This window comes from Callithrix jacchus, chromosome 2 (assembly GCF_049354715.1).
Source record: "Callithrix jacchus isolate 240 chromosome 2, calJac240_pri, whole genome shotgun sequence".
Taxonomy (NCBI): Eukaryota; Metazoa; Chordata; class Mammalia; order Primates; family Cebidae; genus Callithrix; species Callithrix jacchus.
The window spans coordinates 7,825,906-7,852,807 of NC_133503.1; the positions used below are offsets into that span (position 1 = coordinate 7,825,906).

Here is a 26,902-nt window from a genome sequence, read left to right on the forward strand (position 1 = left end):
GCCCCCAGGCATGGGGCATGACCACAGTTTCGTACTCTTGTCTCTCTGGACCTGATAAATTTTGCAAGCCTCACGTAGCTCTCAATGCTCTGAGTGATTTATCTTTTCTCAATATTCGTAACTCACATTTTTTCTTGCTTATCACAGTCATTGCATTTCCCATAGAGTTAATTCTCACAACATCCCTACGAGAGAGATGCTGTCATTGGCTTCCTTTTGTCACCATAACAGGTTCATTGCCTCATGCACAAAGGAAGTTAATCCACAAGACATCGGATCCCAGCAGAGAAAGAGGCTTAATTGGAAGGTCATTGAACAAGGAGATAGGCGGCAACCTTAAATCCAGTTCCCGGAGGAGTTTGCGGGGAGGTTTTTGGAAGAATAGCAGTTTTTAATTATGATGATTTATAATAAAAGTAAAATATTTTCAAATAGAACTTTTGAAGAATAGAAGTTTTTGATATGATGATGATGCGTAATTTATGAATGCATTCTTTTATGGTAGTGCTTTTGGCATTTGGTTGGTGCAAAAGTAATTGTGGCTCTCACCATTAAAAGCAAATGGCAAAAACTGCAATAACTTGTTTACCAACCTAATATCATAGTTAATAATTCTCTGGGCAATTCATATACACAATGAATTTTTTCTAAATTTTATTCAAGATGTTTTACAGTTGGATGGTTTGATATTCAATTGTACAATTTATTTTCAGTTAATTTTTCTATAGGGTGTGAGGTATGAATAGAAGTTTGTGTGTGTGTGTGTGTGTGTGTGTGTGTGTGAATAGTGACTTGTTCTAGCATCATTTGTTGAAAAGACCATCGCTCCTTCTTTGAGTTGAATTGCACTTAAAAAAAATGTGTTGTCCATGTATGTGGTGAGTCTATTTTTGGAAGCCTTACTGTGTTGATCTATTTGCCTATTTTGACATCAATACTGTTTCAGTAGGTAGCTAGTCAGGCATGAGCAGGGCAGGAGAGGAGAGGATCCACCCTTCATCAGGCATGTCAGGCGACCGTCAGGTGATGGTTGGGTGGCTGTTAACACTATCTTTCTTTTTTTCTCTCTCTCTTTTGAGACAGAGTTTCGCTCTTGTTACCCAGGCTGGAGTGCAATGGCGCGATCTCGGCTCACCACAACCTCCGCCTTCTGGGTTCAGGCAATTCTCCTACCTCAGCCTCCTGAGTAGCTGGGATTACAGGCACATGCCACCATGCCCAGCTAATTTTTTTGTATTTTTAGTAGAGACGGGGTTTCACCATGTTGACCACGATGGTCTCGATCTCTTGACCTTGTGATCCACCTGCCTCGGCCTCCCAAAGTGTTGGGATTACAGGCGTGAGCCACAGCGCCCGGCCCTAACACTATCTTTCTAAAATAATAAGTGGTTGCCGCTGGTGGCAGGGAAAGGCAGTCTCCCAATAGATAGAAACACCCGAATCTGGTGATGGCAGTTCCTGGTAAGAGCTGAGAGTTGGCTCAGGCATGCATACTAAGAGGCAAAATGGCGGGTGACCTTTCTTCGGGAACACCGAACGGGTAAGGGAAAAATACCTCGGGTTATTAGCGCGGTCAGCACCCACATGCTCCGGTAAGCGCACTGTGCAAGCTCGCTGCCCACGTGCTGGCAGGCCACTGCCCAAGGGAAGAATTAGGGGGAAAGGGATGCAAGGTCCTGGAGTCTGTCCACACACAAATCCAAGTCAAAACGTCAAACTGGCGTTTGACTTTCAAGTCACCCCTTGGCCTTCTTCCAGGTGGCCTTTTCTTCCTTTTGTTCCTGCTCTAGAGCTTTTTAACACACTTTCACTCCTGCTCTAAACTTGCCTTGGTCCCTCCTTGTACCTTACGCCCCTCAGTCAGATTCTTTTTCTGAGGAAGCAAGAACTCAGGTTCCGGCAGACCTGGATGGGTTTGCCACGGGAGCTTGGATATGTTCCGCTGCCAACAGTGCTACTCTGTGTGATTTGCTGTAGTTTTAGTAAGTATTTAAACAAAACAACATTAGCCTTCCAGCTTTGTTGTTCTTTTTCAAAGTTTGACTGTTTCACGTGCTTCCCATTTGCATATAAATTTTAGAATCAGTTTGTGAATTTCTACAAAAAAGCTCACAGGGATTCCGTTAAGATTTCATCAAATGTATAGACCAATTTGGGAGAATTAACATCTTAACAGTATTCAGTCTTCTGATCCATGAACACATGATATGTCTCTCTACATTTAAGACTTTGTTTTCTCTCAATAATGTTTCATACTCTGGCATACAGCTCTTTCTTGGTCATATTTTAAGTATTTCATTTTTTGATGCTTAGTTAACAGTTTTTAAAATTCAATTCTGTTTCCACTATTTGATTGTTGTGTATCCTGCAACCGAGCTAAATCCACGAGGAGGTTTGTGGAGATCTCATCCTGCTCCACATAATCAGTCATGTCATCTGTAAGAAGGACATTTTACTTCTTCGTTTGGTTGTTTCTTTTCTTTCTTTTTTTTAAACCTGGCTTCACTGCTGGAACTTTTAGTAAGAGCTGCTATCTCTGGCTTGCTGCTAGTGTTATGGCAAAAACATTCAACCGTTCACTATTAAGAATTATGCTAGGCACAGGTTTTATTTTTGTCTCTGGGTAATTTATAAAGAGCAGAAATTGATTTTGCACTGTTCTGGGGACTGGGACGTCTAAGATCAAGATGCTGGTAGCTTGAGTTGTTTAGTATGGGTCTGGTCTTTGCTTCCAAGATGGTGCCTTGAACAGTGCATCCTCCATAAGGGAGAAACACTGTGTCCTCAGATGATTCAAGGAGGAAGGGCAACAGAGTCCAAATGCGCCATGAATTCTCCTTTATAGGACCTTAATCCCAGTCATGACAGGGTGCCTTTATAACCTAACCACCTCTTACAGCTCCACCTCTTAATAGCCATTACGGTTTAACAACTAAATTTTGGAGGGTGCACATTCAAGCCGTGGCAGGTCAGGTGCCTTTATCAGACCGAGGAGGCTCCCTCTTATTCCCAAGTTGCTGAGAGTTTTTATCTGCAGTGGATGTGTTATCAGCCAAACCTGTCCCCCAAAAGATGGGGCCTTTCCCTGTTTACTGTTGTGAAGCCAATGTAAGTAAATGAAGTGAGCATCAAGTGGCGCAGGCTTTATTCAGTGGCCGTGGAACTGAGAGGCGGGAGTGTGGCTCACGAGTCAACTTCTCGGCTTGCGAGAACCAAGAAACTGCAGATACAAGGCATCTTTGTGAAAGGGTTAGACATAAAAAGTAAGGGGAAGATGAGTCGTGTCTTCTCTGGGAAAGAATGGAGAACTCGGAATTGGAGTGCTACCTTCCTTTTTATCCTTTCATGGTGTTTTCTAAGTATTGTTACGGGGATTCTCAACTGTCATGGCACTGGTGGGAGTGTCATTAAGCATGGAAATCTTACAGTGAAGTTAGCAATTCTTCAGAGGCCCAGTGAGCTGCCATCTTGGATCCTCCAGTTTCAGCTGGTTTGGTCATCAGGGAGACCTTCTGACTTTAGGATGCAGGCATTCTGTTTCCTAAAGATCAGCAGGGTTACGGTAGGGGAGAAATTCAGGGAGGTCATGCAGACATTACACTGGGTAACAGATGTTGGACTTTGACAATTGTTTCTCCTGTATCCATTGATAGATTTGATAGATTTTTAAGTGTTTAATATGGTGACTCACATGGATTAATTTTCCAATATTAAACTCCAAGGCTTTCCTTAGAAGTCTTTAGATGCTACTAAGATAAGTCATCATCTTTACCTTCTACTTCCTAAGGAAAGAATTAGGACGTGAACCAGAGCAAATGTGGATGGGAGGAAGAATATTTTAAGTCTGAAACCCTGTCTGCAGGGAGCCAGTTCGAGGAAGCTGGTGAAATGGAGCTTGGCCGAAGTTTAGAGAAAGCGTCAGGGATAGTTCCCATGGCTCCTAGAGAAGGGATGAGAGGTACTCCTGGGGAACTGAAGGAAATGGAGCCTTGGGCACCTTGCGGACACTGTTCATGCCCCATTTGACTTATCCATGGAAGAGAAAAGAGAGCTAAATATGAAAGCTTCCTTACCGTTACTAGGGTTCCACTAGCCTTGGGTGCCATGACGCTCGGCATCTCTTCTCAGTCCTTAATTCAAGCTGCTGCTTGAGTGATTTACTTAAAAACTCAACACAGTCATGTCACTGTCCACTCTGTAAACTCTGGTTGGCTGCCCCCTGACTATAAAATAAAACATCTGTCCCTTTAACATGACTTATAAGGCCGTTTACATTCGCTCCCCAACCTACCTACCCAGGTCTTTCTGTTGCTTTCCAAACACATCCAGTGAAACAGAAGTACGAACATTTCTGGTATTCAGAAAAGCATCCATCTTCTCTCCCAAGCTTCACTGCCTTTTCAGTGTCTCTGCCCATTTTCGGTCTCTCTTTCTCTCTCTCTCTCTTTATAGTCTTAGCCTTAGAGTTACGTTAATCTGAGTTTCAGTTCACTGCACACTGTCATCTGTGCCAGAGGTTCCCTTCAGCTCCCCAGCCACCTTGAATGATGCGGCATTGAACTCTGTGACACAAATCTCCCTGGAAGATAGATGCTCAGAAGCTCAAAAGGGTGGGGGGGCGGGCAGAGAGCATGGGTGTACCTAATTTGGCTAAATATCGACAGATTGCTCTCCAGAATGGCTGCACCAAGATCTATATCTTCACATTTCAGAAACACTTGGCATCATCCAGCTTTCTAAATTTTCCATTCAGAGGGGAATGAATTACCATTATTTTGAGCATCATACACTCCCTGGCTTTTTACATTTCTTCTGTCGATTTTTTATGCATATCCTTTGCTCCCTTTTCTCTTGTATTTGATTTCTTCCTTACCTAATGTTCTCTGTGTTCTTCACATGAGACCCAGTTCAAATGCTGCCGCCTCTCTGAAGACAGCCTCGATTACCCATGCAGATTTAAAATGTCCCTTGTTTGGGTGCTTGTGGCCCTTTGCTTGTTCTCACGTCATATATATCATAATGCACAGTCATCATTTATTTTTCTGTCTCTTCTACCAGAAAATGAGACAGAAATATATAATACTGTCTCTATACCAAAGGATGGAACATGGCCATTCACACAAAGGTAGATCTCAATTATTTTTAATGAAAAGAGAATCGCACAGATTTCCTGTGAACATGATTAAAACGAATCCTAGGATAAATTAGTCTGCGAAAGCAGAGAGAATGCCATGTGGAAATGTAGATTCCAATAGCATTAGACAAGGTTAGAAGTTGAGAACAATCACATTCAGAAAATAACTCTGGGTCCAAGTCTTAATACCGACCTCTGGTTCTTTTGATCTACGTTTGACTTCAGCTGGATAGACTCTCTGCTCTACACGCACAGGCATTCACAGTGTTTGTTGAAACTGGGCCAGAAGGTATCACGTTGAGTTCAGATGATTGGAAGGACAGATTTGTAACGTCAGCATCTCAAGATGACTGCCAAGTACTTTCACATCAATTTGCAAAGCCGCCATTCCGGGTAGAGATGTCATCTTGAGCATCTGTTCTTGGCGCTCCAAAACTGCTCTGAAACAAAACAAGCACACACAACTGTTGGAATGTCATAGGCCGAAAAGTCGAATAGACCTTTGCTGGCAAAGAAGAAGGATGTGTCTATTCCCAGCGCCCAGTGAATGTGGTCAGGTTTGACCTTCACGCTGCATACTGAAGAATACAAACCGGCCTCAGATTTGCTCTGAGAAAGTTCCTGTAGGAGTCCTTGTGGTTGGACAGGCAGGCCTGGCCAAAGGCACTGAAGCTCAGTCCTCTGTTTTGTGCTCCTTGAGTGGTTAGTACTTTAGATTCAGAGATCCACCAAGGTCTTTATGTTGTAGGTAGATGGATTGGCACAGGCTGGACAGGAGAGGGCTCTCCACCCACCCACTGGAAATCTCGGGTGATGGTTCAGCAGTCATCGCATTGCCTCTCTAAAAGTAATAAATCGGCAGCCTTAAAAGAGGACCCGACATATCATATGACCATCACCTCCCTGTGGCCCCTCCTATTACTCTCAGAGCTGCAGTCATGGAGACTGTTGGACAGAGGGCTGGGCTGCAGAGACAGAGGGACAGGGAGAAGCCATTAAGACAGCCAGGGGCAAGAAGACAAATCTGGCTGGAGGATGCAGCCGCCAGTCAACATCCCCCCAGGGCAGGAGGGCTTCGTTCTAAGTCACTGCATGCTGGACAAATAAAGTGTCCACTCCCCATGCTGCCGCTGTAAACAGGCAATGTTCAGCTGAGTGAGAAGAGAAGCAGGGAAACCCGTCATCCCTATGACATCGCAGGAGCGCTGTCCACCCATTTGCTCATGCTCAAATGCCTTAATGTTTAGAATTAAAGTACAGAAGTTATTTCCTTTGCTCTTTCCAAAATGACTATAAAAATCAGCGTCGTCATCATCAGTCTGAGTCAAGTCAACAACAGTCATCACGACCCATTCTTTGAAAGTTAACAAAAAGGCATGTAGGATCCTATGTAGCACTTCCATGTTTCTGGTGTCCTATTATTCAGTCTTCCCAATGACCCTGCAAGGAACGGCATTTTGCCGAGAAGAACATGGAGACTCAAATAGATTCAGCTCACGCACCTCAAGGTTATTTAGCAAACAAATTGATAGAACCAAGGTTTCCAGCCAAGTCTTCTAAATCAAGCAAGACTCATAGCTGGTGCTCCTCTGTGCCTAAAAACCTTGAATCTCAGAACTTTACCCTCTTGCTCCTGTGATGGTATTAGCCGGGGGCGGGGTGCGTCCTGAGTGAGGGACAGGGCTGGGTAGCTTTGTATGCACCTGCTGTCCACTCTTTCTGGTGGCCACTTACTCTCTTGCACTGCTAGAAAAAAGGACATGGAAAGCGTCCTTCATTTATATGAACAGAAGAAAAAGCCCCTCCTCCCACTGCTGCCCTCCCCCCACACTAGCACACATGTTGGCAGTAAGAGGCAAGACATTTTTCTCACTGTGTCACTACACAGGAAGAGGGTCCTCAGGGGTGCTAGTGTATTCCATCTAACTCTCTAATGACCCCAATAGGGAAGAGCATGTGCCAGTCCTGGCTCAGCAGCATCCCCTCATGGGGTCATTTTATGCTTCAGCCTGTTAAGAGTCCCTGAGGTCCCAGATGAGCGCAGGCTACTTCCCAAGGTGAGGGCTGAATCTCTAGGCTGAATACTCATTTGCTCATGCAGGTAAAGAGGCATTGCAAGACATTGCCCACTTCTACTCAGACAGAGGTTAATTCATATCTTTAAGACATTTGTTGCAGGCAGTGGCTCCTTTAAAAAGAAGGTTCAAGGCCAGGCATGGTGGCTCACACCTGTAATCCCAGCACTTTGGGAGATCAAGGTGAGGTGAATCACTTGAGGTCAGGAGTTTGAGACCATCCTGGCCAACGTGGTGAAACCCCGTCTCTACTAAAAATACAAATATTAGCCAGGTGTGGTGGTGCACGTCTGTAATCCCAGCTGCTCAGGAGGCCGAGGCAGGAAATTGCTGGAACCTGAGAGGCGAAGGTTGCAGTGAGCTGAAATCACACCATTGCACTCCAGCCTGGTCAACAAGATGGAGTCTCCAGCACACACACACACACACACACACACACACACACACACAAAAGGTTCAAGTAACTTGTCCTCTGTGTTCATAGCCCTTGGTTTAGTGGGGCTTGAACAAGAGTACAGGCTGTTGTGGCAACTCTGGGCTATACCTGGTTAATTCTTTTTATTTTTGTTTCATAGAGACAAGTCTCGCAATGTTGCCTAGGCTGGTCTTCAGCTCCTAGGCTCAAGCAATCCTCCTGCCTTGGCCTCTCAGAGTTCTGGACTACATGCAGGAACCATCACACCCAGCTCCGTCTGGTGTTGTTACCTGAAAAGGCTTCTGTTTTGCAGACCACACCCAGCTTATCACAGTTGTCACTAACATGAAAACGATCTCTGCATTTCCTGAGCATCTGCTATGTATCAGCCCAGAGGCAGATAATTTCCATGTGTTACCATTGAATCTTGCATACAGTCCTTCAAATGTACATTACACACGGTCCGTCCGATTCCTCTGCTATCTAAGCGACATCTTTTTGCTGCCCTTGTCTCTACTAAGCAGTCTGTGGAGAGCCACTCTAACCCCCTGTAAATAAACTTCTCATCAGAACTCCCCATTCAGCCACCACCAGATACCATATCCATTGATGATTCCTGCCTGGTCCTGTCTTCACTATGACTTTTTTGTTCCTGCGTTCTTTCCACGTTGGCTGGTTGGCCCACGTGGGCCATTCTCTGCTTGGCATTCTCCGATAAGCGACAGCGATCTTTCAGAGTTTAAAGCTACGGTTTGCTGGGCCCCACTTCATTCCTAATGAGTCAGAACCTCTGGGCTTGAAGACTGGGTTTTGTATTTTTCAAATTCTCAGTGCAATGATGCGCAGTTGTCAAAATCCCCTACTTCTTTAAAGAGGTGTTGGGGAACTTGTCCCAACTCTGCTTACAACGGGAGGGAGTTACTCGCAGTTCCCAAGTGCAAAGATGGCGATTTTATTTCTGTTTTTATTTTTTGTACTGAAAAACTATTTAACTTTATTCATCTTTTGGATTGTTACCAACAACTGAGTATGAAATAAGACATGGCTGGCCGGGCGTCGCAACTCACACCTGTAATCCCAGCACTTTGGGGCCGAGGCGGGTGGATCACCTGAGGTCAGGAGTTTGAGACCAGCCTGCCCAATATGGAGAAGCCCTGTCTTTACTAAAAATACAAAAATTAGCCAGATGTAGTGACGCATCCCTGTAATCCCAGCTGCTTGGAAGGCTGAGGCAAGAGAATTGCTTGAACCTGGGAGGCAGAAGTTGGGGTGAGTAGAGATCGTGCCACCGTACTCCAGCCTGGGTGACAGAGCAAGACTCTGTCTCAAAAAAAAGGACATGACTGAAGGGTGTTGTTTGCTTTTTTTTTTAGATTAAACTTTTTTAATTTTCATAGGCTATTGTGGAACAGGCGGTGTTTGGTTAAAGGAGTAGGTTCTTTAGTGATGATCTGCAAGATTCTGGTGCAACCATCACCTGAGCTGTGTACACTGAACCCAGTTTGCAGTCTTTTATCCCTCACCGCCTTCCCACCCTTTCCCCCCGAGACCCCAAATTCCATTGTGTTATTCCTATGCCTTTACATCCTCATAGCTTAGCTCCACTTAGGAGTGAGAACATACCATATTTGGTTTTCCATTTCTGAGTTACTTCATTTAGAATGATAGTCTCCAGCCCCATCCAGGTCACTGTGAATGCCATTAATTCATTTCTTCTTATGGCTGGGTAGTATTCCACCATAGTTTATAAAATCGCTTATAGAAATAGATATGGGCTCACCTATAAAATAGGTAGTCAGTAGGTCCCTTTATAAGTGGCAGCACTTTCTTAGTAATTCCGTGGGACAAATAGATGGGTTTTCCAAGGATATGTGGTTGAGGAAAAGAGAGAGAGAGAGATGGGTAAAGAGAAAGGCAGAGAAAGAGGAGAGATAAGGAGAGAGACAGAGGAGAGACGAGATTAAAATGTTTCTCCTCTTAGCTATGATTTTAAGCATAACAAGGACAAATAAGGTACATTGAATACCCACAAAATTAAGTGTAGGATGATGCTGAAGGGCTCATCTTATGTCTTCTACCTAGTTATAAGATTGCTCTTTTGTTGCTATGGATGCGGTGAGCAGGGATCACGTCTACACTGCTGGTGGGCATGTAAACTAGTACAACCACTATCGACAGTGTGGAGATTCCTTAAAGAACGGAAAGGAGAACTATCATTTGATCCAGCCATCCCACTACTGGGATCTACCCAGAGGAAAGTAAGTCATACAAAGAAGATACCTGCACATGCATGTTTATAGCAGCACAATTCACAGTTGCAAAACCATGGAACCAACCCAAATGCCCATCAGTCGGCTAGTGGATAAAAGAAACTGTGGTGTGTGTGTGTGTGTGTGTGTGTGTGTGTATGGAGAGAGATGTATATAGGATATATATATATATATATATATATAGAGAGAGAGAGAGAGAGAGAGAGAGAGATACACACACACCAGTTTCTTTATACATGTATACATGCCATATATAAATATATACATATATACACATATATACATGCCATACATATATATGTCTATACACACACACACACAGTATATATATATGTGGTGTATATATGTGGTGTATATATGTGGTATATATATGGCATATATATGTGGTATATATGTGGTGTATATATATCGCACATATATGTGGTGTGTGTGTGTATGTATATATATATATATATATAGAGAGAGAGAGAGAGAGAGAGAAACCTCTTAGTGTCAAGAAGAAACAGCAGGAAATACGTGTGTGTGTGTGTGTGTGTGTGTAGAGAGAGAGAGAAATGTCTTAGTGTCAAGAAGAAACAGCAGGAAATACGTGTGTGTGTGTGTGTGTATATACCACATATATATATATCTCATGTATATACCACGTACCTATACCCATATATATATCTCTCTCACATATATATACCACATACATATACCATATATATATATATATATACCACGTATATACCATATATATACACACACATTATATATATGTGTGTGTGGTGTTTGGTTGCATGAGTAGGTTCTCAGTCCTTTGCTTAATGTTTAGGGTGCTGCTGTCTACGGCAAGCCTTCTCAGGCAGGCTGCACCTCAGAGGTTAATTACCAATGTGTCCTGTCGCCTCATGTCATTTGGCTATTATCAGCCATGGTCCTCTTCATAACCTCGGGACACGAGCTATTCCACTCTAACACTTGGCTATGAATTGACCACAAACTTAGAACTGTGGGTTTGTCTTTCGTGTCTTGAAATGCTTGTAGACTCCAGACTTGACCCTGAAACACTCTCAGGAAGCGGCATTTCTTTTGTGGTTTGCGTCGTCCTTGTTTTTCCAGGCCCCGGTACTTGCGGATCTCTGCTCAGGGTTACTCTTCAGCAACACCGATGGCAGTTTGAGATGTACCTTAAATATAGATGCAAGACAGGGATCCTCATAAAGAAACCACTTCTTAGTGTTAAGAAGAAACAGCAGGAAATACATGCATTTTATTCAAAACCCACAGAGGAAAAATATATTTATCTCCGAAAAATGTCTGGCTTTCAAAAGTGGGATTCTAGGCTGGGCGTGGTGGCTCACACCTGTAATCCCAGCACTTTGAGAGGCTGAGACGGGCAGATCACAAGGTCACAAGATTGGCACCAGCTGGCCAACATGGTGAAACCTTGCCTCTACTAAAAAAATACAAAAAATTAGCCAGCTGAGGCAGTGCCTGCCTGTAATCTCAGCTACTTGGGATGCTGAGGCAACAGAATCACTTAAATTCGGGAGGTTGCAGTGAGCTGAGATCTCGCTACGGCACTGTAGACTGGGCAACAGAGCGAGACTGAAAACAGAAAGAAAAGTGGGATTCTACAGCTAATGCGGGGATCTGAACACCACTTTCTCATCTGCTACATTTCCACTGTGCATTGGTTGACATTCTCAGTGCTGGAAATACAGTCATTCGCAAGGCTCAGTTGTTCCCTAAGCATCTCACAATGGAGGCAGGAGAGGCAAAGCAGCAAATCCATACTTAAAACAAATATGAAATGTACCATAGCTGAATGACCTTAGACCAAGAAAGTTGAGGAAGGCTTCCTCAAAGGAGTGAGGTGTGAGATAGACTTGGCTGCACTGCAGGGTTGGCAGTGTTCATTGACTGAATGCATGAGCACACGAAGGGCCCACGCAGAATAGAATTTCATCAGCTAGAAAAATGGGGCCGACGACAGCCGACAGAGGAACTAGCATGTCCCATTGCATCAGGAGAGAACACGTCTTTTCTAAACTGGAGCGTCAGCATGTCCTTTTCTAATCATTTTTCCTGCTGTTTTTGAATTGGAATTTGCAATCCTGGAGCTTATGGGCTTCAAAGTAAATCATGTGGCAGCTGCAGAGGCAGAGTGCCTTTCTCATCGCTTGTGTCACAGGCTTTGGAGGGTCTCCCTGGGAGTTCATTGAGAGGAAGACGAGGGAAGGCCATTAGGTGAGGCAAGAATGACTTCCTGCTGCCAGAGCTCAGAGATAATGAGGTCAGGGCAGTGGGTTTTTCCACCAGCAAACCTATTACCTGGCTCTGCACGTGCCTCAAAAGGCAACCCTTACCCCCACCTGCCGTCCAGCAAGCCTGTCAACATGGAAGGTGATAAGGACCAGGGAGGGCAGGTCCTTTGTTGTTGCCAGTGACAGCAGCAAAGAGAAGAAGTCCTGCTATGACACCACTGTTCAGAGACAGGACCATTTTATTCATCAGCCACTCATTCATTTATGGAATATACACGGGTGCCTACTGCCATCCTAGATCCTGGAGGTCAAAGAGCTCAGGTCTCTGCATTCCCATGAAGAAATCGGGGGAGGGAATCGATCATCACCACAGAGTGTGCTAAGAGCTGCAGAATACACAAGACTGTGGGGCCAGGCTCTGCTCACATGTGAAGGCTGGAGAAACTCTGCAGAGAAGGTGCCATTCAGGTGATACCAGAGTTAAAAAGAAACGATTTAGGCCGCCGGTGAGGGTATGGGAATCCTTGGCAAGGTCTTCCTTTCAATGAAAACAGCCCTCAAGTCATTTTCTTTTCTAACAAAGAGCAGCCTGTAAAATCAAGCTGCAGACATACAAAGGTGAGCTAGAAGCTTGCACGGGTGAATCCCAGTAGCTATGCCAATAGGAAAGGGTCTACCTGAGGACTAGGTATGTCCAACATGGCCGCTCCATCTTCCCCTCTCCTTGCCAACTCTGTGTGTAGTTGGGAGCAGACAACATGGCAGTCCTGTGGGCAAAGACCCTATTTGCATAATAAGATTAGGGCCAGTGGCCAGCTTCTTCATGCAGTATGTAAACATCACACCTGGTCCACCCAACCTGTGGGCCTTATGTAAATCAGACACTGCCTCCTCGAGCCTGTCTGTAAAATCTGATGCACTCTGCTGTGGGCTGGGAGTCCCACTCTGGTGCCCCTCTCTCTTGCAGGTGAGAAAGCTATTCTCTTTTCTTTCTTTCTTCCTTTTTTTTTTGAGATGGAATTTTACTCTTGTAGCCCAGGCTAGAGTACAATGGCGTGATCTCGGCTCACGGCAACCTCCACCTCCCAGGTTCAAGTGATTCTCCTGCCTCAGCCTTACAAGTAGCTGGGATTACTGGCATGTGCCACCATGCTGGGCTAGTTTTTTGTATTTTTAGAAGAGATGGGGTTTCACCCTAGTGGCCAGGCTGGTCCAGACCTCAGGTGATCTACCCGCCTTGGCCTCCGAAAGTGCAGGGATTACAGGTGTGAGCCACTGTGCCCAGTCTTTTCTCTTTCTTTTCCCTATTAAACCTCCATTCTTAAACCCATTTCTTGTGTGTCCACATACTCAGTTTCCTTGGTGTGAGACAAGGAACCCCGGGTTCTTTACCCCAGACGACGACATCTCTTCACCAGTTAAAAAGTGAACTGTTGTTAGGATCACAGCTGAGAACGGTGTTTCTCTTTGTGTGTTTTCTGCTAACAAAAAGTGAAATTAATAAAAATAAAACCCAGCTACATTTTAGTCTACGGCTTTTGATGTTAAGTGCGAGCCATGGGAAAGCCAGAAGATTTTTTTTTTTTAATGAGGATTTTATTTGAGGATGATGAGGGCAGAGATAAAGGCACATTTTGAAAACAGGCGGCAAGAGACTTTGACTTTTGACTAGAGTAGTATGCATTGTGTTGTTGTATGCATTTGAGTGGAGTAGTACGTATTGTGTATGCGTGCTTTTGTTTTAAGACAGTTCAACTTCTGTTCAGCAGGAGCCTAGGTGATGAGCAACAAGTAGCCGATTTTAAAATAAAGGTTATGAAAAATGGTAAGGCCCTAGAGATGCTTCACATGGGTTTCCAGAGCCAAAAGATTGTCAGCTGTGGCCATGAGTTCAGCTTCAGGGTTCTGGGCACAAGCTTGCTTATTTTTTTTTCCCCAAGTAAAACTAGAAATTGCTTTTTAAATATTTTCTCAGCTAAAGTGGTTCAAGTCACTGGTGAGATCTTATTTGCCCACCAAGTCCTGGTGACCAGCTGAAAAAAAATGTGAAAAAGAGATTAAAGACGGCTCTGGTTTCTCTGTTTATGGAGGATCAGAGATCTAGGATCAGTTTTCTTGTCAACTAAATCAAAAAGGTGTCTGTGCTAACTTACTCAAATGTTTTAAAACGTGTCCCAAATTGAAACGTAACAACTTGCTCTCTTCATCGGCAGCTTGCCCTTATCTTCCTTAGTTAGTGGAATTGTCTACCTGCCCAGTCACTGAGTTACCGGTGGCCTCATCAGACACATTCTGTGGCCAAGTCCAGGTGAAGTTCACTCTCCATGCCTCTAGGACATCCACCCACTCTTATGAAGAAGTTATTGCAGCTACCTAAGGTTCACGAGCTTTAGTTTTCCTCTTCTAAACGATGTTTTACACGGCTTTTTCACAACGATCCTTTATAAAAGCCATCTTGACCTTGAAGATTGCATGGGTTCACCTCTGTCTAGTGTAAAGAGTCAAAGATCCTCATCACAGCAGGTGAGACCTTTCCCAGTTTGGCAGCAGCCCACCTGTCTAGTTTCATCTTTTATGGCCCACCCCCAACTCCTGCATTGGTTGCGGTAGTTAAAAGAACTCACTGGCGGGGTGCAGTGGTTCACACCTGTAATCCCAGCACTTTGGGAGGCCTAGGCCGGTGGATCACTTGAGGTCAGGAGTTTGAGACCAGCCTGGCCAACATAGTGAAACCCCATCTCTACTAAAAACACAAAAAATTAGCTGGGCATGGTGGCACGTGCCTGTAATCCCAGCTACTCAGGAGGCTGAGTCAGGAGAATTGCCTGAACCCAGGAGGCGGAGGTTGCGGTGAGCCGAGATCGCACCATTGCACTCCAGCCTGGGTAACAAGAACGAAACTCCATCTCAAAAAAAAAAAAAACAAAAAAAAAAACGCAAAATATTAGCCGGATGTGGTAGTAGGCGCCTGTAATCCCAGCTACTCAGGAGGCTGAGGCAGAAGAATCGCTTGAACCCAGGAGATGGAGGCTGCAGTGAGCCAAGATCATGCCATTGCACTCCAGCCTGGGCAACAAGAGCAAGACTCCATCTCAAAAAAAAAAAAAAAAAAAAAAGAACTTGCTTCTTTCTTCTCTGTCACATCTCTGGTTCTCAACATGCATTGCTTTTTATATGTAGAATGTTTTCTCCATGCCTCTTTTCCTACAATGCATGCCCCACACCCAGGAACAGGACTGGGGCAAGACAAGGGAGGCACCTACTACAAAATGGAAAAAGGTGCTCATTGCCAAGATCATGGAAGTGCTGTAGAGCAAACACTTCCTTTATGTGGCACCCCTAGACCCTCAATTGGCTCATTCTAGTCCCAACCTCATTCATCTCTTTCATTTCTCAATCCAGCTTTGTGCTTGTTTCTGAGGACTCTCTTTCTACGAGTTAAGGCAGAGATAATGATACCCTCTCTTTCAGCTTTCTAAGCTATCTGAGAAAATAATTTTCTCAGATGTATTCCAGTCATAATCTGTATACAACTGATATGGGTTGGTTGCATCCCCACCCGAATCTCACCTTGAATTGTCATCATCCCTATGTGTAAAAGGTAGAGCCAGGTTGAGATAATTGAATCGTGGCGGTGATTTTCCCCATACCATTCTCAAGGTAGTGAATAAATCTCACAAGATCCGATGGTTTTATAAAGAGGAGATCCCCTGTACAAGCTCTCTTGCCTGCTGCCATGTAAGACGTGACTTTGCTCCTCATTTGCCTTCCACCATAATTGTGAGACCTCCACAGCCACATGGAACTGCGAGTCAACTAAATGTCTTTCCTTTATAAATTACCCAGTCTTGGGTATATCTTTATTAGCAGTGTCAGAACAGAGTAATCACCTATGCTCTAGTGCATATCCAGTTCAATGCACCAGACATTTACTGAGAATGTACCATGTCATAGGAATAAACACAGAGTACTGTAACCACTTTGTCTTTACTTGCAAAACCTCCCAAGACAGTTTTCTCGAATTGAGTGCAGAGCCAGTTCTGGTCAATACATCATATTTACACTGGTGTCTGTGTATTAATCAGCTGGCCTTGTATTCATTCTCTGTATGTGTGACAGTAAATAGCTGTAGACTTCACTGGTATCTGTCCATTTCACAAAAATCTGAAATTCATGGAAGATCCCGAGACATAAAACAGCTAATTTGGCAAGTTTCTAAAAACACATTCTTTCATTCCAAAGAGTAAGGAGATATGAGAAAATCAATCATCTGGGTGGTGATTTGTAAAGATTAGGAGGTAATTTTCCTAATTATCATGCACATTATTAATTGTGTCAGATTCCCTTCAACATCAGTGATTAACAGAGATCTACTTGAAATCTCTCCTGCTTTAGTTTCTGTGTATATCAATAGTCAGTGTTTCCATGATGTGAGAAGGTGGTGGCCCATATCTTTATACATATACCCACAGTGACAGAGATTGCATAAACATTCTGGGATAAAGAAAAAGATGAAGAATCCTTCTAAGGAGAACAGCCAAGGGGGGACTTGTGTTGGTTGAGAGCATACCCGCTGGGCCCTACTAATACGTCATGTGGAAATTAGAGGGCACAGTGTTTTCATGAACAATATCCATCAGTTGCAGAGGGTTGAAGCCAACCCTCTATATTATTTCTGGTGTACGAGTTTGCAGAGATTCCTTATGGTCGAAGAAACTGGGTCGGGAATTAGAAACAAACTCATTCAATAGACGTATCTTACTTCAGTTGATATTATTGATTATTTGGAAAATAATTGGTTTGCTACTTGTGTTCATCCTGTCTCTTTTGGCTGTGAAGAATAGAAACCAACAAATGGTTATTTCTTTTTAAAAAAATTTTGATTGCTCCAATAACTGAAAAGACAGAATATATATGGCTTCAGGCATCTTGAATCCAATGGCTGAAAGGATGACATCAGAAATAAGTTTATATTTTTCCATTTTGTTTTTTTCTGTGTTGTCTTCATCATCAAATACACAGAGGCAACCAGTAGATGCAGATTTACATATTAGCTTTAAAACATGAGAAAATAGTTTCTTTTTCTCAATATTCCATCATAAATATTTACATTATTTACATTAGTACACTTTGGGTCATACAGCTGTTTCTTAATCAGTCACTATAGATAGGGAGAGACCGTGCTCTGCATATCCAGATCTGGGCTACATGTCCAGTTTTGAAGCCAGGAGTGGGACTTGACCCAGAAATACACTAATGAACAGAGAATATGGGATAATAGTTTCTTAAGTGGTTTCCCATCATGATGAAAATATTTGCTAACCCCATTGGCCAATTCATGCATGCTCCTTTTATTCAGTCTGACAGTCTTTGCTTTTTCATCTGAGCGTTGTTTTATGTTTAATGTACTTACTGACGTACAGTGGTATCTGCCCACCATTTTACTGAGTATTTGATATCTGTTCCATTTGTTTTTTGGTCCTCATTTTGCATTCTTCTGAATTAATCAGATATTCCTAAGATTCTATTTGAATTTATTCACTAGACTTTTAAGATACTGCTTTCTATATTAATTTTTTGGTGATTGTTCTAAGGATTATAATGTCTCTGGTTTTGGTTAGCTACTTAGATTTAATACTGTGCCACTGTGGAGAAAAAGTTAAATATTAAATTTGAGCTTAGTTGAACATAGACACAAACAATGGTCACCAAGTTCCAGAACAGGTCGTGTGAGCCCCTTGAGACATTCACTTAGCGTTGTTTCAGAGAAGTACCTATTTCAACCTATACCTATATGTTAGTTATTGAAAAACAATAGACAGTTGCAAAACAAGTTGACCTTTTTGTGTTCCTTGAGCTCAGTTGCAAAGGGCCCTCATGACCGGGCCTCATGTCAAACACCTCATTACAAAAAGAACTAAGGTCCCAGATCGCACCGAAGCCTCATGAGACCTCTTCTCGTCTGTGCACAGATGGGTGGCCAACTCTGTAGCTTACTTAGTCTGTTGTTTCCCAGTCTGGGGATACATCCTCCATAGTCTGATGAGTGTAACTCTATATGTGTATATGTATCTTTTCACTTCTCTCCTTCCCATTGCAATTTGCTTATGATATGATTTGCTTATTACATCTGCATTGCCATTTACGTGAGATAAATGTTGTTTACCCATAAATGTATTGTGTGAGTGTCTTCTGTACTTTTGCTCTCAAATATTTTGTATTTGCATACTTTATAAACCCAGAAGAGTGTTAACATTTTTGTACCACATTGTCATGTGCCTTTAAAGAATTCTTTTTTTAAAGATTGACTTTTCTATTTACCCATGTGCAATTCTTATTATTCACAGGAACATTATATAAAGTCATTGTGAAAACTGAATTAGCAAATACTAAACTGTTGGTTCTAGAGGAAATATAAGGTTAGGTTCCTTTGAAACTCTAGTAATAAAATCTTCATCAACTGATGAGCACTTAATTTTGTTCTATGTGTGTTTATATTTATAGACATATCAATTATGTTGATTGAATAACAGTGATCCCATGGCCAGTAAGTCACACCTGAATGAGGCTTACCTAACACATGTATTTTCTCCATAAGGCACATCACAGCCTATCTGCACTCACAGACAGCCCTTTCGTGTTTTGTTTGGAGTCCATTTAAACAGCAAAATTACCAAAAGAAGCATAAAAGTGTAAAAAATTTGGTGCTAAATAGAACACAAAGGGGTCACTTTTGTATAGCATGAAAGTTGACAGAAGAAGGCAGAGTGCTGCCTTTTTCAGCCTCATTTGAGAACGTGTACATGAGGCAGACTCAAATATTTTGAGTTGCACATATGGGAAAATGCCTACAAAAGCACCATGAGTATTGATTTTGAGGTTACAAATACACTTTACAGAGTAGACAAATTCACAAATATGGAATCTACAAATAATGAGGATTGACTGTGCAGTTATCCCTTGGTATCACTGAGGAATTGGTTTCAATATTCCCCTTGGATGCCAAAATCTTACAGACACCAAGTCTCTTATATAAAATAGCATAGCATAAAATGTGCATATAACATGCACACCTACTCTCATATACTTTAAGATATTTATAGATTACTTATAATACTTGATGCAGTGTAAATACTTTGTAAATGGTGGTTATTCTGCATTATATTTTATTTTAACTTATTAAAAATATTTTTGATCCATGGTTATTTGAATTCATGTTTATAAAATCTGTGAATATGAAGAGTCAACTGTATTTACTGTTTCTGGTACTCATTATTTCTTTCTGTAGATCTGAGTTTCTATCTGATTTCATTTACTTTCAACCTAAATAAATTTCTTTAGCATGTTATATAATTCAGGTGTGCTGGCAGTGAATTTTTTTCAAATTTTATTAATCTGGAGTGTCTTTATTTTGTTTTTATAGATGAAGGATAGTTTTGCTAGATACGGAATTCTGGGTAGACAATTTGTCTCCTAACCTTCATTGTTCCAAAAGAGAAGTCAGTCATAAATAGTATCACTGTTCCCTTGTGCTATGTATAATGTGTCATTTCTCTCTTGTTGCATTCAAGACAGTTTCTTTAGCTTTGCTTTTCAGCAATGAAACTATGAGAATATACTTATGATTCTCTTTATATTTATCTTGTTTGAGGCTGAGTTTTTTTTTTTTTGCATATGTGAGTTGATTTTTTACTAAATTTTGTGAAGTTCACAGTTACTTCTTTAAACATTTTTTTCTAGATCTTTATCTCTCTTTTCTGCTGCTAAGACTCCAATTATACATATGTTAAAGTATTTGATATTGTCTCATATGTTTCTGAGAATCTGTTTAGTTTTCTTTCAATCTTTTTTTCTCTTTTAAGTTCACAGTGATTTTCTTTTATTATATCTAATCTGCTGTTCAGCCCATCCAATGACATTTTTATTTCAAACATTGTATTTTTAAGTCCCAGGATTTAAACTGGACTTTTTAATAGTTTATATTCTGTGTTGATTTTCCTCATTGGTTTACTAATGATAATCCTGTTTTTCTTTACATATTACATATTTAATTCCTGCTTGAAAGTCCCTATTTTTAATTACATCGAGGTTGTCTTTGGTCTTTATCCATTAACTGATTTCATTTTGACTACAAGTCACATTTAACTATCCTTTCCATATCCAATAATTGTTTGTTGGGCACTGAACATTGTAGATGTTATGCTGCAGAAAAAAACAAGATACTGTTATCATTCGGGGGTGAGTTGTTTCTTGCTCTAGTGGGTAATTTAATTGCTAAATAACTATCTTCCCCATGTGGATGCTTTTAAAAATTCTTTGTTAAGGTGGGTCTATTTCTATTTCTCTTTATTCCTGAGAAACAATCCTTGCAAATTAAGATAGCTCTCTTTAAAAATAAATAAGAAGTCCAAGGTATTTATCAAAACCCTGTAACTCAATAGGATTCAAACTCCAAATTCTATCTCTCCTCGAATAAGTCACAGATAAAATCTCTCTGCTCAAGTCTTTCAACTTTTCAACGATTGCACTTTGCTGAGAGTCTTGGTGTCTCCCCCTGCATATGCATAATTCAAATGTCAGTCAAGGACTTGTGGGAAATTTATATGCAGATTTGGGAACTTTCCTTTCTGTGACTCCCTCAATTTTTGCATCATCATTTAAAATTTCCAGCAGTCTGGAATACTCAAATTCTAACACCTCAGACCAACAAGGTCATGTATTTCTTTGCCTAAGTTCTAGGGAATCTGCACTAAACATACTGGGGAAGCCTTCAAAGGAAAAGCAATATAAGCATAGATCTCACCTCGTGCGGTTTCTTTCATTCAAGGGTTGGATTAACTCCAACTTCTGCATGCTTTTGAATTGTTCTCCAGTGCCATCAGAAAGGTTGATCTTTGTTCTGGGGGACTTTTTGGTCTCAATTTTATCATTGTTATCTGCATGCAGTTTAATCAAATATAAACTGCTTTGCAATTACTAGAATTGAAAGTCTTAATCATTTATTCTGTCTTTAATTGATTAATCTAATAAGTAACTTCCAATCTATGATTTGAACCTGTCAGTGGTGATATGGGCAGCCTATGAAGAAATGAGGCAGTGAAGTATTTGAAGAGAATAAATCTCTGTAGATAGCCAGAAAAACAAGTCCCTGTAGGTGGATTTCCTGGTAGGAAAACAAATTAAGTAGAAAATAATGAGGGTGAGAACAAAAATTTCCTCTTAATCAAGTAGGCAAAGGTTAGAAACTATGTGAGCAGTTATTCTCAGAGTAAAATAATTATGCAATACTGGAGTGATCAGTGAGTTCTTGTGAGGTTTAAGTTTGATGAACATTTGTAAATGTTTGTTGCTTTATTTTGTTTTTATGGAGTTGTAGAAAAAATAAGGATTTAGCAAAATCAAGCATAGTGATCTAATTTTCTCTGAAATTCTTTTTATTGCTTATGGTTTCCCATTTTTTTCATTTCACATAATAATTTTGAGGTTTATATATGTCAGTAAAGGTAGGCTAGGCAGCAGTAAGACAAAGTCATGGACATGAATTGACTCAAGGAAATAGAAATTTATTTCTTATTCATCTAACAGTTTAGTGCAGTTCCAGGGCAGCTGGGGAAAGGGGTGCTTTGTTCCATATGGCCACTCAGGTACCCAGGTTGACAAGTCTCTGCCATCTTCATTATTTACCACCCAGTGCCACACTGGGTGTTTGCCCATTTTTGCATTACTGTAAAGGAATACCTGAGGCTCAGTAATTTATAGAAAACAAGAACAGATGGCTCGCAGTTCTGTCATCTGTACAGGAAGTGTGGTGCAGGCATCTGCTTCTGATGAGGACCTCAGGAAGCTTACAATTATGGTTGAAGGTGAAGGAGAGGCAGAGTTGTCACATGCAGGGAGCAGGAGAGAGCAGGGAAAGGTCCCAGACTCTGAAACAACCAGATCTTGCATGAACTAACTGAGTGAGAGCTCACTTACCTGCAAGGGCGTGATGCTAAAGCATTCATGAGGAAGCCTCTCCCATGATCCCACACCTCCCACCAGGCCCCATCTCCAACATGGGGAATCACATTTCAACATGAGATTTGGGGAGGACAAGCATCCAAACCATATCACTGAATGTTGCTATTGAAGATAGTAGAAAGCTGAAATAGAACATGAACAGGTGCACTCATGAGAGTCTTCTTACCTTTTCTTTTTTCTTTTTTTTTTTGGTATGAGCTAGGCTTGGAAGGTTCTGCTTCCAAGGTTCTTCTTGGTTCTGCTAACATTCCATTGACTAGAATTCAGATTTTTCCACACTAAACTTTAAGGAATATAGAAAATATAGTCCAGCTATAAGCAGATTACAGTGTTGGAGCAATGCCATAGGTACTTTTTCAAATAAATATTCTTTTCTTGAGATTAAAAAGTTCCTGACTTATGCTTGAAAGAAAACCGAGCACCTAACATCAAGTGGACATGTAATCAGCGCTATTGGTTACGGTCTGGCTTGTTTCAAAAGCGTACCTTGAGACAGGATTTGAGTGCATGTGGTTTGTTCGAAAGTTGATCTCAGAAGGTGCTGGCAGGGAAGCGGATGTGTGGGGCAGGAAAGAGAAAGGAGCTAATGTGGGTACATCCATGAGCAACTCATAATGGCTCAGTCCCACTAAAATCCCCTGGGAGATAGTGGGATATAGTACTTGATGGATGAGGAAGCCAGTGTCCTTCCTCTCCAGCTCCTGTTTGTCACTGGCTGAGGGACGCTTCCAGGGGTGTTAACTCTTTTGTACTTCTACTATGCCAGGTGCACAGGCTCACAGAAAGCCCAAAGGCAGAGAATTACTGGTGATTGCAAGAGGAGACCATTGGCATGTACTAGAATGGTGAGTGCTGGGAAGATCTGGGCAGGTCACCAAGGTTTCTCTTTCTCTACCAACTAGACACTAGGTCTAAACTGACCCACCATGTCTGAATATGCACAGCAGCCATCTATCATCACGTTGAAATGTACGGTAAGAGAATAGGCTTAAGCAGGTCTGGAAGGTAAATAGGCTCTATGAGCAGGAGGCTCAGACACCTACGATGCCTAGTTCTGCTGCGGCTACTCTTCCCCTTCAATCCACATTGACAGCCTCAAAGATGGGCCTTTAGTGAAAAGGAAAAGGCCTGGACCTGACATACACGTTGTTTTGCTCCGTATGTAGTCACCAACTTGAAATGAACTGCTGCACTGTTACAGCCCCTGCTTTGAGAGTATTCTTAAAAGACACTGATGAAAGCCAATCCTCCTAGAAGGCAAAACTTGGGGCAGTCATCAGGTTGTCCACTTTGCCTGGGCTGAGAGATCAGTGATTTGGATCTACCCAGATTCATGCACTATTCCCAAGGGTCTGGCTAATGGTCAGGAATTTAAATGTGCAACATTGGAAGATTGACCAAAAAAGGTCTGGGAAAGGTATTAAATGAGCACAGTGTAAACACATCTGTATTCCATGTTCCTGCTCAGGCAAAGGTTTGGTAAACTCGCAGCAGTTTCAGCCATACCGCAACAGACAGTGGGTCCTGTTTTCATCACTGATCGTGTAGAAAGTGAGTCTTGACACGGTTCATTTTAAAGTCAGAGTCGCTTGGCTAAAAAACGTGTTTTACTCTTTCGACCGTAGACCTAGGCATGTGTGATGTTGTGGGATTCCTTTCTAACAACAAAGAGCCAAATCTGGAGATCCGGCTCCAGCGAAGCGAAAAACGTGTGCAGTCTTAACACCCTGCTCCCTGCTCAGACGCTCTGTCTCCCCTGAAACCAGAGATGCATTTGCTCTATGATTCTAAGTATCTGAAAATGCCAGAGAATATGATCTATATGGTATGCAGACATGTCTTCTCACATTTGCGCCCCCCCCCCCAAAAAAATTAAAATAAACTTGAATATTTTGGTTTTACGAAGTTTTCCAACTGGAATGCAGATAGCTTGAAAACCAAGTGCCAATAAAGGAACACAGCAAAGTCAGGCAACAGGGGATAAGGCAGACCAAGTGCCAGTTGTCAATAATTTAATTCTCAAAACTACCCTTCAAAGTAGTTATCGAATTATCTTCCTCAGAGCAGTACTTATGTTCGCTGGGGTTAGCTAACATAACCAAAGCTGCACTGTTAGTAGGTGACCAAGGGACTTTGCCTCCAATTTTTCTCTTCCCCATTGGTACCATAGTACCTTGGTTATCTTGAGAATCTCTCTTATGGAAGAGCCTTCTATTTTTGTAATCATTTCTATCATTAGTATGCAGTAATTCATTAATAATAGCAAACTTGGTCTAAGGTTGGCTTTTCCATTGCCTGGATCTTTCGAAGCTTCAAATACTCATAAACATAGGGCTGAGGACCATTTGTCACCCAGGCCCTTCTCTTGAAGGTGAAACGCATTTAGTTAAATGCCTACATGGCTAAATATGGGTTCATTGGCATTTGATAAACAAATCATAAATGACCTTAAACCCTTCAAGCAGACTCAATAGACTTTCACATTTTCATATATTTTGTTGTTACCAAGAGAATGAGTCATCAAAAATACACATTGCACTAAAAAGTACCCAGCTATTGAAGTATCGTAGGAATCCACTTTCATTCTGCATAGGCACTCTGCACTGTGAGGACTGACCGCATTCCATTTTGACCTGATATGAGTATTTCAAACTTTTAAGAAATTGAGTTTGTATTAATCTGAAAAGTCATCCTCCCTGCCTCCAGCCCTTTGAACTAGTTGGAGAGGTTCATGCATCACAGCTCCTGCCTAGTGATCAGGCTGAGCTGCCAAAGCTACAAAGCCATTCATGGCTACTGCAAGGATTGTGCCCTTTTTTTTTTTTTTTTTGCAGGCGTACCTTTCTTCAGTCTTTATTAGCACCCACTCCTGACTTCTTGAGTTGTAGCCCTGTCTTCAGCCTTTCTCTGGCTCATGAATGTGGGCTTGTCCTTCGTTTCTTCTAGCATTTGATATGAACATCCCCAATCAACGGACTTGGATCATCTCTCTGCTTCTCTCTCTCTTTTTTTTTTTTTTTTTTTTTGAGACGGAGTTTCGCTCTTGTTACCCAGGCTGGAGTGCAATGGTGCGATCTTGGCTCACCGCAACCTCCGCCTCCTGGGTTCAGGCAGTTCTCCTGCCTCGGCCTCCTGAGTAGCTGGGATCACAGGCACATGCCACCACGCCCAGCTAATTTTTTGTATTTTTAGTAGAGACAGTGTTTCACCATGTTGACCAGGATAGTCTTGATCTCCCAACCTCGTGATCCACCTGCCTCGGCCTCCCAAAGTGCTGGGATTACAGGCTTGAGCCACCGCGCCCAGCTTCTCTGCTTCTCTTATTACTGATTTCCTAGTTCTGACTCCTAAAAACCATTGAAATGAGATCGAAACCTCATATGAATCAACTTGCTTGGGACCCTTAGTCACCCAAAACTTTTACAGAATTACATAAAACATAATTTACTGAGTTGATGTACAGAGGAAAATGGAATTTGCTGATCCAGGGCCAGCCACGGGTTTTTGAGGGTGAAGCAGTTATTATCTCTCTGCGAGAGGATCCCACTCCATGTGATCAAAAGACACCATCAAAGCAATGCATTTCATCTGCATGCTGGAGCCCTGGGCCAGGCTGAGAGCTGCAAGCTGGAGCTGGTGGGTGTATTAGTCTGTTTTCATGCTGCTAATAAACACATACTTGAGACTACCCAATTTACAAAAGAAAGAGGTTTATTGGACTTAGAGTTCCATGTGGCCAGGGAGGCCTTCCAATCATGGCGGAAGGCAAGAAGGAGCAAGTCACATCTTACCTGGAGGGCAGCAGGCAAAGAGAGACCTTGTGCAGAGAAACTCCCATTTTGTTTGTTTGTTTGTTTGTTGTTGTTTTGTTTTTTGAGATGTGGTCTCACTCTCTCACAAGGCTGGAGTGCAGTGGCACGATCTCAGCTCACTGCAACCTCCACCTCCTGGGTTCAAGCGATTCTCCTGCCTCAGCCTCCCACGTAGCTGGGATTACAGGCACGCACTACCACGCCCAACCAATTTTTCTATTTTTTTTTTAGTAGACACGGGGTTTCATCATGTTGGCCAGGATGGTCTCAATCTCTTGACCTCACGATCCACCTGCCTCAGCCTCCAAAAGTGCTGAGATTACAGGCGGGAGCCACTGCACCTGGCTGAAACTCCCATTTTTAAAAATATCAGATATCGGGAGACCCATTCACTATCACGAGAACAGCATGGGAAAGACCTGCCCCCATGACCTCCTACCAGGCACCCCCCCCAATAACACATGGGAATTATGGGAGCCACAGGATGAGATTTGGGTGGGGACACAGACCCAAACCATATCAGTAGGAGTCAGAGCTAAATCTCTGGGCCCGAAATGGCCAACAGTGGCCTTTTCCTTTCACTCTCTCTGAGTGACCACCTTGAAGGCAAATCAACAGGACTGACAGGGGAAGAAAGCCGTGCAGCTGAGCTGTCTGCCAGTCTGAAGGGTAAATTCAATAGCTCTCCACTCCAAACCGAGCCCTGAGTCAGCCTCTCTGAAATCCAGTGACATTTCTGCCTGGTAGTGAATAGAAACACATGTCTTTCATTCCTGAGTTGAGCGGTGTTTTGTCTGCTGTGTCCTTGCTTGCTGGTCTGATTGTTTGCTGAGAAAAAGAAAAAAAAAAAAAGCAATTAAATCTTCCGTTCAATTATGGCCTGTTTGGGTATGAAGAGCTGTTTAAAACCAGAGAGGCTTATCACAT

General features: G+C 42.3%; 1 protein-coding gene across 10 annotated transcripts in view; it reads left to right on the forward strand.

The window, feature by feature from the left end:
* The window catches only part of LOC108588901 (uncharacterized), a 903,226-nt gene that overhangs the window by 415,958 nt on the left and 460,366 nt on the right, over positions 1-26,902 (forward strand). For all 10 annotated transcript variants that reach the window (XR_013528665.1, XR_013528668.1, XR_013528671.1 and 7 more), the window contains one exon: positions 22,930-23,008. Coding sequence is in view for 1 of the 10 variants with exons in the window: in XM_078354323.1 (XP_078210449.1) it covers positions 22,930-23,008 (79 nt within the window). In the remaining 9 variants the exon portion in view is untranslated. The remainder of the gene's footprint in view (positions 1-22,929; positions 23,009-26,902) is intronic.